This window comes from Dryas octopetala, chromosome 1 (assembly GCF_963921425.1).
Source record: "Dryas octopetala chromosome 1, drDryOcto1.1, whole genome shotgun sequence".
NCBI classification, from domain to species: domain Eukaryota; kingdom Viridiplantae; phylum Streptophyta; class Magnoliopsida; order Rosales; family Rosaceae; genus Dryas; species Dryas octopetala.
The window spans coordinates 23,067,074-23,079,743 of NC_141366.1; the positions used below are offsets into that span (position 1 = coordinate 23,067,074).

The window sequence follows — 12,670 nt, forward strand, 5'->3', positions numbered from 1 at the left end:
CCAAAGCCCGAAATCACAGTATAAGTAGGACTGTAGGAAATCTCAGTCTGTGTTTAAGAATTAGGGTTTTGATTTTGTTTTTCGTTTTAAAAAAAATTGGGGAAAAGGTTCAATCTTCCAAATTTCGGTCAACCTAACATGAATTTCTTTATTTATACATTGCAGGCTGCATATTAGAGCTGAGATCACTTTGAAATTGGAGCTGAGAACTTGAGAAGCCTGAGATCGATTAGTGATAACTTCGAATTTGTTAATTTATAATCCTCCCCCACTTTGTAAGTCCCTCCCTACATTAGTACATTTAGGATTTACCATCTTGATTAAGGATTAGGCCATTACTCTGTTTTTAATTAATTAAGTTTATGTTTAATTAATTAATTATATTTCTGTTTGATTAATTAATTATCTTTTTGTTTGATTAAGTCCCTACATTTAGCAATTAGCATCTTGATTAAGGAATAAAAAGTCCCCGCATGTTTGATTGTTTGATGTTTCTGTTTGTACATGCCATCTTTCGAAAAATGTCATCTTTTAATCTTTTGATGGTAAATAAAAAGCATATATGTTCTATCAAGTATTTGTGTGTGTGTTGTACTATAACTACTGAGTCTACTGTTGTGTTGCTTTGGTTTGAGTATTAGCTTGTTTGTAACTTTGTATGGATAGCTTGCTTAATTACTTAATTAGCTTTATTCTATTTCTGATAGATGGATATGGAAGCAAATAGTTCTAGCCAATCAAATAGTATACAGTGTGGCCTTAGTAGCTCAGTTAGACAACCTGTCCCCTAAACACAAATATCCCAAATAAAACCTCACTCAATACCTCAAACAGAACCATAATTGTCATCTCAAAATAACCAAGAACAAACTGAACTAAGTAACAGTAATACTACTGTGGGAGGGAAGAGGAAAGCCTCAAAATCTATTGTTTGGGAACACTGCAAGAAAACCAAAAACTTGTTGATGGGGTTGGGAAAGACAATGCTATATGCAATTATTGTAAAGAGGAGATGCAAGCCCATTCTAAGATTAATGGGACAACTGGAATTAGGGCTCACCTAGAGAGAAAATATGAAAAATCTCGTCTATATGAAAAGGGTGGTAGAGGTCAGAGTGTGTTGACACAAGAAATAATGGGAGGGAATTTGGTGCCACACACTTTTAATCAAAAAAGGTGTGATTTGAAGTTTGTTGAGTACGTTATCAAGGATGAGGTGCCTTTAAGGGTTGTTGAGGGCAAGGGTTGTATTGGGTGAGTAGGTGAGCTTTAACTTAGATTTAAGAGACCAAATAGGAAGAAGATTGCTGCTGGAGTGAAGGATTTATTCTTAGTGGAGAAGGCAAAGATAATGAGTGTGATAGGTGATGTTAGGGTGAGTATCACAACCGATAGTTGGACCTCGATTTAAAATATCAAATACATGGTAGTCACTGCCAATTTCTTGGACAGTGAGTGGAAGTTGCATAAAAGGATCATAAATTTCACCAAAATCACATCTCACAAAGGTGATGAGATAGGAAAGACCTTAGGTCATCCACAGTGGTGAGAGTGAGAGTGAGAGTGAGAGTAAGACATGGTCTGAAAAGTGAGTTTTTGGCCTGAAAAGTGATTTTTTGTCCTGAGAGTGAGAGTGAGAGTAATGTAATTGTATTTAATTAAATTAAGCCTAAGTTAGATTAAGTTATAGTTAAGTTATAATTTATAGCTTAAATATTTATAAAAATTATACCGGCATTAGTTTTATTTTAAAGAGCTCTTTAATATAAGATCAATATTGACTATATTTGAATTTATAATTTTATTACCTAAAATATAAATTCTATATATATTTTGTCTCCACCAATACCTTTATTTTAATATCTTTATTTCATTTGACCAACATAAAACAAGAAAACAATACCTTTATTTCATTTCACCAACATAAAACAAGAAAATTTAAGACAAACACAAACAAACACAAATAAACATAAACAAATAAAACAAAAAATAAACACAAACAAATACAAAACGACAGCCACAAACACAAACACAAACAAACACACAATGGTATTGGAGACATCTTCAACATTTCGGCGTTCATCGCCAGCGTCGGCGTCGTGATTGGCCACGACTTCCTTCTTGCGTCCAAAGGTGCTGGTTCAAATCATTCTTCAGTTGCTGGTGGAGTGCTGTTGACCGTATCAACCTAACCCGGGAAAGCCGTTGCTCTAAAAGAATTGGCTGATAACTTTGGCCTCCATCATATGGTTTAGTGTCATACCGTGCCACAGCCCGGGAGATACTTTTTTGAACGTGGTCAATGTCATCGTCTGATTCATCGTCCTCGTTCTCTGGACGCTCGTCCTCAATGATCATGTTGTGCAAAATTATGCATGTCTTCATAATATAGCCCAGATCATTGGCTTTCCATCCTCTGGCGGGCTTTTTTAGAATCTCCCATCTAGCCCTCAGAATCCCGAACGCCCTCTCGACATCTTTCCGGTAGGACTCTTGATATCTTGCAAATAGCTGACTTGCCTCTCCTACCGGATTCGTTATTGTTTGTATAAGCGTGGCTCATTTGGGGTAGATCCGGTCCACTAGATAATACCCCATTATGTAGTCATTGCCATTAACCTTATACTTGATCTGATGGTTTCGCATCTGCTCCTCATCATCAAAAAGGTGTGAGCCATCCAATACGTTGATGTCATTGTTGCTCCCTGGAAAACCAAAATTAGCATGCCAAATCCACGTGTCGTACCCGGAAACTGCCTCTAATATCACAGTTGGGGTGTGATAATGGCCTTGATATGCCCCTTGTTGTCCTATTGGGCAATTTTTCCATTCCCAATGCATGCAATCTAGACTCCCTAGCATACCTAGGAATCCTCTTTTTTTAGCCTTACGCAATAGCCGTTGGAGATCAGCCACTGTTGGTGTGCAGAGGTATTCCGCTCCGTACACCTCCGGAATAACTCTTATGAACTTCTTGAATGACTCCAGCACTGTGGTTTGGGCAATTTGGAAGCCCTCGTCTGGGGCATCAGCCGAGTACCCAGCGGAAAGCATTCTCATGACCGAAGTCAGCTTTTGCTCTGGCGTGCAGCCCCATCTTCCAGCAGCGTCTTGTCTTTGTTGGAAGTAGTCATCTTTGTTGCACACATCTTGCATCATCTTTAGGAACAGTGATTTCTTCATCCGATAGCGCCGTCGGAACATCTCTTCAGTATATCTTGCTCCAGGGTCGAAATAGTTGCTCATAATAAGACCATGGCCTAGTTGTTGGTCTCGAGAGATATATCGTCGTGGTTGGGATGTGCCTCCATGTATTGGCCTTCTTTGACTTCGTTGTGTATATCGTCGGTAAGCAGTCATGGCACACGCTGTCATATTTGCGAGCTGGTCATCGTACATGTCTAGTTGTGCCTGAAACATCTCTTCATCTGAATAATAATCGTTGGGGGTAGACATTCTGAAGTAGAGTGTAAACGAATTTTCTGCGATTACTAAACAGGGTGAATTGGTGAAGGCACTACATGGTGAAATTTATAGACTAGGTGTGATAATGTAAACGAATCAGAATCTTATCATCTTGGACAGTTAAACGAATCAAAATCTTATCATCTTGGAAAGTTAAATGAATCAGAATCTTATCATCTTGGAAAGTTAAACGAATCAGAATCTTATCATCAGTCATAATAGGCTATCTTATCATCTTGGAAAAGTAAAGGAATCCGAGACATATTTAATAAAAGGGTATTTTATTTTAATTCATAATAAAATGCATACATAAAGTACACGACAAACATGGTTGGAAAAACAATGACACATTAGTCATATTGTGAAAAGTCAGTGTTGGGGAAGTACCCTCCCGAGCTTGACGTGCCCTGATTGGCCTCGTTAGCAGCACTTGCATTCCACCTCGCCAAAATTTCACGTTGTCGTGCCTCCCAAAACGCTCATTGTTCTCCATGCATGGTGGTGAGGTCCTTGCCCATGACCTCATAATCTTGCTGCTTTTGTTTAAAATCGGTGTGCTCTTTGATCAATCGGTCGCGTGAAGCAGCTATGTTCTTCTGCCCTTCGCAAAGAAACCTGATACTATCGGCAAGGTCATCATCGTTAGTATCAACTTGCTTGGCCCTCTTGGAGTTGTTTCTGCCAGGTGGCCTCGGGCGACTACCGCTAAGTGGTTGAAAAGCCGGGGCATCCTCATCCGCGCTCAATTGAACCACTTCAGCTTCTGTATCTTCTTCAGTGGGGGTGTCGGTTTGTGCATGTTGCCACTTCACAAAGTGTTGTATCTTAGCAAAACAATGGTGCCAAGCAAAAGGACGATTTCCTGAGTTTGTTGCTTGGTATCGTGCGTTGGCAAAGTTCACTTAGTAATATGAAAACAAATTAATGAATTATAAATGGTACACACATATGTGAATTAACTATAAAAAAAAAGTATACACAATTTGAAATATAGTACATACATATTGATCAAACATAAATATGTGAATTTAATTATCAAATATATTTGAGTTTAACTAGTAAAAATAAAGTACACACAATTTGAAATATAGTACACACATATTGATCAATCATAAATATGTGAATTTAATTATCAAATATATTTGAGTTTAACTAGCAAAAATAAAGTACACACATATTGATCAATCATAAATATGTGAATTTAATTATCAAATATATTTGAGTTTAACTAGCAAAAATAAAGTACACACAATTTGAAATAGAATACACACATATTGATCAAACGAAAATATGTGAATTTAATTAACAAAAATATTTGAGTTTAATTAACAAAACTCACCGTATCAATTTTAATTTTGCCCGCTAGTGCGTGATCGTTCGGCCGCCAAGATACATTTATGATATTTCGAGGTGGCTTGTCCTATTTTCTTGAAGTGAGCCATGACCGCCCCAATTTGTCGCCCATTCCTCACGGCGAGAGGATATCTCTGAATAAATTGATTGTCCACTTTATTCCAAATTCCATGTTTCTTTGATTGGATCCGATTTCACAATCTTCCGAATTTTCTATCCAAGCTTCAACAAGCGCTACCTCTTCTTCATTGGACCAATTCTTTCTCTTTGCATTCCACGATTGGAAAAAAAGAATTTTATAGGAAAAGTAAGGTGATTTGAATAGATTGATAAAATGAATGAATTGGATAGATAGATGTGTGAAAAAATGAGGTGTGAATGCTCAATTTATAGGAAAAGTGATGAAATAGCCATTATAAATTTTTTAGAATTTTTAAATATTTTTTCAAATTTTTTTTTGTATTTTTAATTACATTATAACAGTCAATTAATTGTAGCCGTTGATCTCCAACGGATACACTCATATGAGCCTCCAGACACTGCCACGTGTTGCTGGCTAGGATTTTATTTTTTTAAAATTGAAACCGGGCTTTATTGGTGACCGTTGATCTGCAACAGGCAGAAGATCGTGGCCACCCGTGTGCGTCAAGCGCGCGTCCTGGCAAGTGGCAGACAGCTGCTGTGGTGAATAGTGGACTGTCGGCCACTTTATTCCATCCCTCCGCATGTACTGATTTGCCCCTAGCTTCTGTCAAAATTCCAGACTCAGCTTCAGCTTTTTGAATTTCTCAAAAGCCCTTCATTATCTTTTCGCATGCTGGTGGGGCCCACTTAAATAAAAACTCACACACTCTCACTCTCAGCTGGACCCTCCCCTCGCCCTCAACTCAAGCTCTCACTCACCCTCACTCTCATTACTCCGGCCTATTGTAGACAAACTGAGAGTTTCCTCCCACTCTCACTCTCAAGCTTAAGCTCACCACTGTGGAAGGCCTTAGAAGGGTGCTTGAACAATTGGGAAATAGACAAGGTCTTTACAATTTCAGTAGATAATACTTTTTCAAATGATTTGGCTGTTGATTTCATGAAAAAGAGGTTTAAGAAATTGCAAACACTTTTGTTTGATGGGGAGTTCTTGCACTTGAGGTGTGCTTGTCACATCCTTAACTCAATTGTTAAGGATGGATTGAAGGAGCTTGGGGGATCAATTGAGGGGATTAGGAACTGTGTCAAGTACCTTCACTCATCCCCTGCCAGGTTGGACAAGTTTAAGGATTTTGTCATCTTATTAAAGAAGGATAAGATGGCAACAGTGCCCTTGGATGTAACAACAAGGTGGAATTCCACTTATAAGATGCTTGAAAGTGCAATAAGGTATAAGATAGTGTTTAATAGGATGGGTGAGGAGTCTGCACCTTTTGTTGCCTATTTTCAAGAGAAGGAGAAGGTGAGTAAGGACAAGAGAGTTCCGGGAGGGGAGAAGTTTATGAAGAGAGTGAGGCCTCCTATAGAAACTGATTGGGCAAAGGCACAATCCTTTGTGCATTTTCTCAAGAAATTTTAAAATACAACCTTGAAATTGAGTGCAACCAAAACCAGTACATCGGATGTACTTTTCAATCAAATGATTGGAATTCATGTGGAAATAGAGAAGAAGAAAAAAGATGATAGAGATCCTGTTTTGCAAGGTGTGGCAACTTCTATGCTGTTGAAATTTGACAAGTATTGGGGGAGCTTTGAGAAGGTGAACCTGTTAGTTTTTGTTGCCAATGTACTAAACCCTAGACTCCAAATGGTGAAAATAAGTTTTAGAAAATCTAGGATCAACTCCTAGTGAAATAGAGGAGATTTGTGGATTGAGAAAAAAATGCTTGCATACATTGTATAAGGAGTATAGGGGGGCTGGTAGTGGTACTAGCGTTGAGACTCAAATGTATGATGTCCAAGAAGTGTTGACGTTGAGGCTGATTGTGATAATGCTAATGCTTTGTTGGTAAGGGAACTTATGCAATAAAAGAAGGAGAAGCAACTTATGGAGATATCCAATGAAGTGGATAAATACCTATCTGATCCTTTTGAGTCCCCATTGAACCAAAGTTTCAAGTTGTTGGATTGGTGGAAATGTAGTCAATCAAAATATCTAATCCTTTCAAAAATTGCCAAGGATTCAAGTTCAACAGTTGCTACTAGTGAGAATGCATTTAGCCTAGGCAAGAGGGTTGTGGATCCTTTTAGGGATTCTTTGACTCCTGAAATGGTAGAGGCACTTGTGTGTACTAGTGATTGGCTTAGGGCAGAGGATTTTGACTTCTACAAGGAACCAATTGATGAAGACCTTTTCTACAAGGAACATAAAGAAATGGAAGCATATATTACTATGTTTTTGTTTAATTTTGTGTTTTGTTTATGTTTTTTTTTTTTTGGAAGTTGTTCAACTTGTTCTTATGTATTTTGTTGTTTTTTTTTGCCATCTTTCTATGTAGGTTCAGTATTAAGTCGAGGTTCCAGAAGTTGAGAGTGCCACTGCCAAGTCTGCCAGACTGCCAATGAATCTGCCATGCTACCAATGCCTATGGCAGTGAAGTGTGTTGGACAACTTGGACTGTTGTCTGTTGGTATCAAATTCATGAACTCATGTTTTCCTTGGTTTCTGAATTATGGATTTATATTGCTTTTATTTAGTTTATGAACTCATATTTATTATTTCGTTAGTTACTTAATTTGTTTGTGGTTTGTTATTTTATTTGAGTTATGTAATAATTAGTAATTACTTAAAGCCTTTAAGGTTGTTTAACTGTTTAAGTGTTTAATTTTTAAACTGTTTAAGGCTTTAAGCCTCTAAGGTTTTGGTTTTGTTATTTGGTTAAGTAATGTTATATTAATGTAAGCTTGTTACCTGTATGTAAGGTATTAGTAAGCTTGTAAGGTAGTGTGAAACTGTGAAAGTGATTTGGTGCTGGATTTTTTACTATGATTTTAGGTTGTGAAATGGTTAAGTTTGTGCTTTATGAAATACTAAAATGGACCAAATGGTTATTATTCTTATGAACTTATGATTCTTTTTTTTTTTTTTTTTTCAGTTTGTGAAATGGACCAATGGTTAATCATTGATTATTTGATTTTACTTTGTGAGATAAAATGGTTATGTGAATTATGAATTCTGGTTTTTCAAAGAGAAATGAAATGGAACATTATTGTGACTTGTGACTTGTGGCCCAAAATGAAATGACAAGTTATGAGTCATTGACACATTGTGCTTTGAGTCTTTGACTATTTTCTACCTTTCTCAATTCTTATTGTGCTTTCTTTTTGAAATTGTCACTTTGGACCATTTGGATTTTGGTAAGGAAAAATGACTAAAATGAGTCCTGGTTTTCTTCAAAAAATTTGTCATTTTAGGCCTAAGCCCTTAAAAAAACTTCAACTTTGGGGCCAAATTGGCCCATTTTAGCTATATTCGAAAAGCCCATTTAATTCTGATTTCGACCGAAAAGTCGATGCCACCGACTGTCGCTCATCAGATTGGTGTTGGCATCCAAAATTGTCTTTCGATGCATATCGGATCGAATGTCGGTGAACCCCGTCAGTTTGGTTACCGATCCGATTATATGGACCAAATACTCAAGTTGGAACTTATTGTAGTACTTTTCTTACACTAGCTATTTGTGCCTCCATCCACAGTAAAGACGTATCCCGAAGTCAATATCCAAAGTAGTTTGTACTTTTCTTCCATTGCTTTGACAATGCATTATATTAAGGTTTGGTTAGTTTGATCGAAAAACTGAGACCATACCCGAAACCGCTCCAACTGATGCCGAGAATAACCGTACAAGAGAGGAACCGTACCGAGATATCGGTTTGCCAACCGAACCGGTATGTTTGGTTCCAGTTTCAGTTCTCAGATCCTAGAATCATTGGTTTACCGAACCGAACCGAACCGAGTATATATAACATTTAATTTAAATATTACATTTTTATACTTTTCTATACCCTAAAATACATTTTTATAATACATTTATATACATTTCTATAATTTATATAAAAAATATATAAATTTATAAATTTATAAACCCTAAACCCTATAATTAATAATTTATATAATATATTTTTATATAAAAACTAATTAAATATACCATAAACCCTAATATTATACCATATGCTAAACAATTTATACCATATAACTATAAACTAAGAGAGTTGCTATTTGCACAACTTTTTTTTTTTCTTTTTGCATACCCCTAACAACTTAATTTGTGAATTTACCTACTTGACACAAAGAGAAATGACCAAAAAGGACAACCTTTATTATTTGAAAAAAAAAAAACTCTCCTTACACAGCCAACCCAACACTCTTATACACCCAACCTAACACTCTTAAACTCCAACCACAATAATCCTAAAACTCTCATTGCACACCCCCTCCTCTCATAACCTCATTTCTTCATCTTTCCTCCATTAAATCCTAAGTTTTCTCTCTTGGTTACATATAGGAAATAATATTGTAGAAATACATATTAGTTTTCATGAATAGAGCTTTCACTTGTCCCTTATTCGCCTTCAGACGAGGTATAATAGTAATTTTTTGTGTTTTTTTTTTTTTTCGTGTTTTCTATTTTATGTTCGCAGTTCGTTCGGCGAACCAGTACTGAACTTTTCTCAATTGTTCGATAAATGAGTACTGAACAAAACTAATATATTCGGTGGTTACCTGCCGAATGAAAATTAGAAAAAAAATTTAAAAAAATCCATTCGGTGACTGTTCGCCGAATAAACTTACAAATTTCGACAGTAATCTACCGAAAGTTTTACATATGTTCGGAAGACATCTGTCGAATGAATTTTTTTATTTATGTAAAATTGATCTTGTTCGGTAGTCAACTGTCGAACGAAGGTTATTGGTTCGGCAGATTACTACTGAACAGATTCATTTTTTTCGGTAACCTTCTACCGAACACACTGTTTTAACATCATTTCCATGTTTTGTGTGTAGGACGATGAACAATATGAGTAATATGGTGGTGCTTCTACTTGAAACAACAAGGTTGAGGACTACATTGGGGCCGAGGTCGAGGCCAAGGTTTTGACTGAAGACTCACGTGACTATAGTAATGAATTCACAACAAACGAGGTATCAATTTTTTATTTGGAAAATATATGTTGTAAATATAGTTGAAATGTGAATAATGTAAATTATATGTGTAAATATTTCATTCGAGGGATGCATTGGTTAATTGGGCACGTGCATAAGGAAGAATGAACAACATAGTCATTGTCATTATGAGGTCCAATGCAGCAGGGGTGGGGAAGAAGAAAGCTAGAGTGTTCCTTAGTTGCGAACGAAGTGGTCTCCATAGGTCATCCAAGTATGATGCCGATAGTTGTATAGTAAAGCATCCTAAGGATGGTAGGGACTCTATTACAAAAAGATGTGGATGCCCCTTCTCATTAAAGTGTGTGCAAACTGGTAATGAGTATGAATGGAAGCTAAGTGTGGTATGTGGAGTGCATAACCATAAAGTTTTAGTTACTGGTGAAGGACATTCATTTGTGGGGAGATTATTTGAAACAGAGATATCTTTATTGGTGGATATGTCTAAGAGTTTAGAGAAACCAAAGCAGATTTTGATCATCTTAAAGGAAAGAGATTATTCGAATACAACAACAATCAAAACAATATACAATGTCAGACACCGCCATAGGGTGAAAGAGAAGGCTGGAAAAACCGAAATACAATATTTGCTAAGTAAGTTACCTGAACACAAATACTTTGAGTGGCATAGATGTTCTGGTGGTAATAATATTGTGACTGAACCGCTTCAAGATCACTTTCACTATCCCGCCTTGGAGTCCAACAGACCGCACGAGGTGAATTCTCAGAATAATTCATATCATATGATGGACTGAATGGTCTGCATGTGCTCGTACACCCAAGCCTCTAAAAGTGTCATATAACCGCCAATTTTCTTAACACCAGCTTAAGAGGCAAATCCAAACTGCCTAAACAACCAAGCTAAGCATCCAGCGCCCCATGCATAATGGTTAACGGTATCAAGGTTAGTGAGCAGTCTGAGATATTGGACTTGTACCCTTGTGCCAATCTTATCTACAAAAAGGGTACAACCCAATAAATACAACAAATACGCTTGGGCTGCACACTGGATTTCATGCTCAGAGTCGCTATCAGTGACATCACTAAAGCACGTACGTAATCACTCTAATCGTACATACTCACCACCAAAATCTATCAACTGCTCTGATGCCTGATCCCTACTAACTCCTAAAAATGCAATTAGTAGATATTCAGAATCAATGTTATCCTCAATAAGTGTAGCCACTGGTGCATCACCAATCGGAATGCCTAAAATGTTGGCTACGTCATCTAGTGTGATGGTCATCTCACCAAAAGGCAGGTGGAATGTATTAGTCTCCGGATGCCACCTCTCAACAAAAGCGGACACCAACACTTTATCAACTGTACGGTAAGAATACTGAACCAGTGATGTCAACCCATAATTAATGACATATCCTTTCAACCGGTCATTATCTGTTCTGGCCCACAACTTTCACTCACCAAGCTTGGTGGTTTTGGACATGCACCTTAAAGGATCTCGTTCCTAATTCAAACATAACAAAAAAAATTCACTCATTATTACTGCAAGTTACACAAGCATATAATACCAATTGTTAAAGATCATACCTCGTTATTCCAAATGGCAGCAGCTACGTGAGTTCTATAACTCCTCAACAGGGAAAAGGTCAGCAAGCTCGTTGAGATTATTCTCATTATAATCCTCAACCTGAACCTCAGCTTCTTCAGGATCTGCTTCACGACTAGCTCGTGCTTCTACTAGCCTTTTTCGCCCAGAAGCTATGGGTCGTGTTTAGTGCACATGTCCAACATCGACATCATCGGCAACATCGGGGACTTCCCCTCTAGACGAAGATGCACCACGTCTTCCTCTTCTTCTATTCATACCTATATTTTCAAACAAGAAATTGAAAATTGTTTTAACAAATATAAGATTTTTCAAAAGCAAAAAAAATAAAAAAATCAACACAGGTGGTTCGGCAGTTGCTCGTCAAACAATTATCAACTGTTCGGCAGATGGTTGTCGAACCAATATATATTGTTCGACAGTCACCTGTCAAACCAAAATATTTAAAACTGAATTTTTGGATTCGTTTGGTAAAGTACTGTCGAACCAATTGATTTCATTCGATAGCTAACTGCCGAATGAAATGAATTCGTTCAGCATACCAGTGCCGAACGAGCTGCGAAATCAAAAAAACAAAAAAACCCGAAAATCCTCACTCCAAATCATTTTAAACTGATGAAAACGGTATTGGGATGGATTAACTAATTGAAATTAGATAAAAAAAAGTATTAGATTTACATTTAAATAAAAAAATTTAGGTTAGGACATACTCACTTCCAATGGCTATGGTAGGGATATGGGTGGCAGAAATGTGATGAGACCACTAATGGCGTTCACGACGACGATGACGACGGCGATGATGGAGGTGATGAAGTCGGAGGTGGGTGTCGGCAATGGTGGGCTGGGTTGCCGGTGAGGTGTGAGGCTGAGTGTGTGCAATGTGAGATGTGTGTTGGTTGGTTGGTTGTGGGGTGGGGTGGGGTAGGCAGGGTGTGTAGTGTAGATGTGTTTGTGGGAGTGTGTAGTGTTTGGGTTGAGAGGGTGTGTAAGGAGAAATTTAGACATATCAGTGAGATTGTGGTATTTTGGTCATAAGAGGGGTGTGTCAAAAAGAAATTTTATATTTTAAAAATTGGTAAAAAGTGTGTAGGAGAAAATGGTGTGCAAAAAGAAAAAAAATGGGTGTATTCTAAATC

The 12,670-nt window shown here is 37.3% G+C and overlaps 1 protein-coding gene across 1 annotated transcript; it reads right to left on the reverse strand.

Annotated features, from left to right (window-relative positions):
* Nucleotides 1-2,559: 2,559 nt before the first annotated feature.
* Nucleotides 2,560-3,456, reverse strand: LOC147299227 (uncharacterized). The gene has a single exon (XM_086229775.1). The coding sequence runs from the start codon at nucleotides 3,454-3,456 to the stop codon at nucleotides 2,560-2,562; it is 897 nt and encodes a 298-aa protein (XP_086085901.1).
* Between the last annotated feature and the right edge of the window lie 9,214 nt (nucleotides 3,457-12,670).

Excerpts from the sequence above, each read along its gene's own strand:
- LOC147299227 (XM_086229775.1), bottom strand. The coding sequence starts at position 3,456 with ATGTCTACCCCCAACGATTATTATTCAGATGAAGAGATGTTTCAGGCA.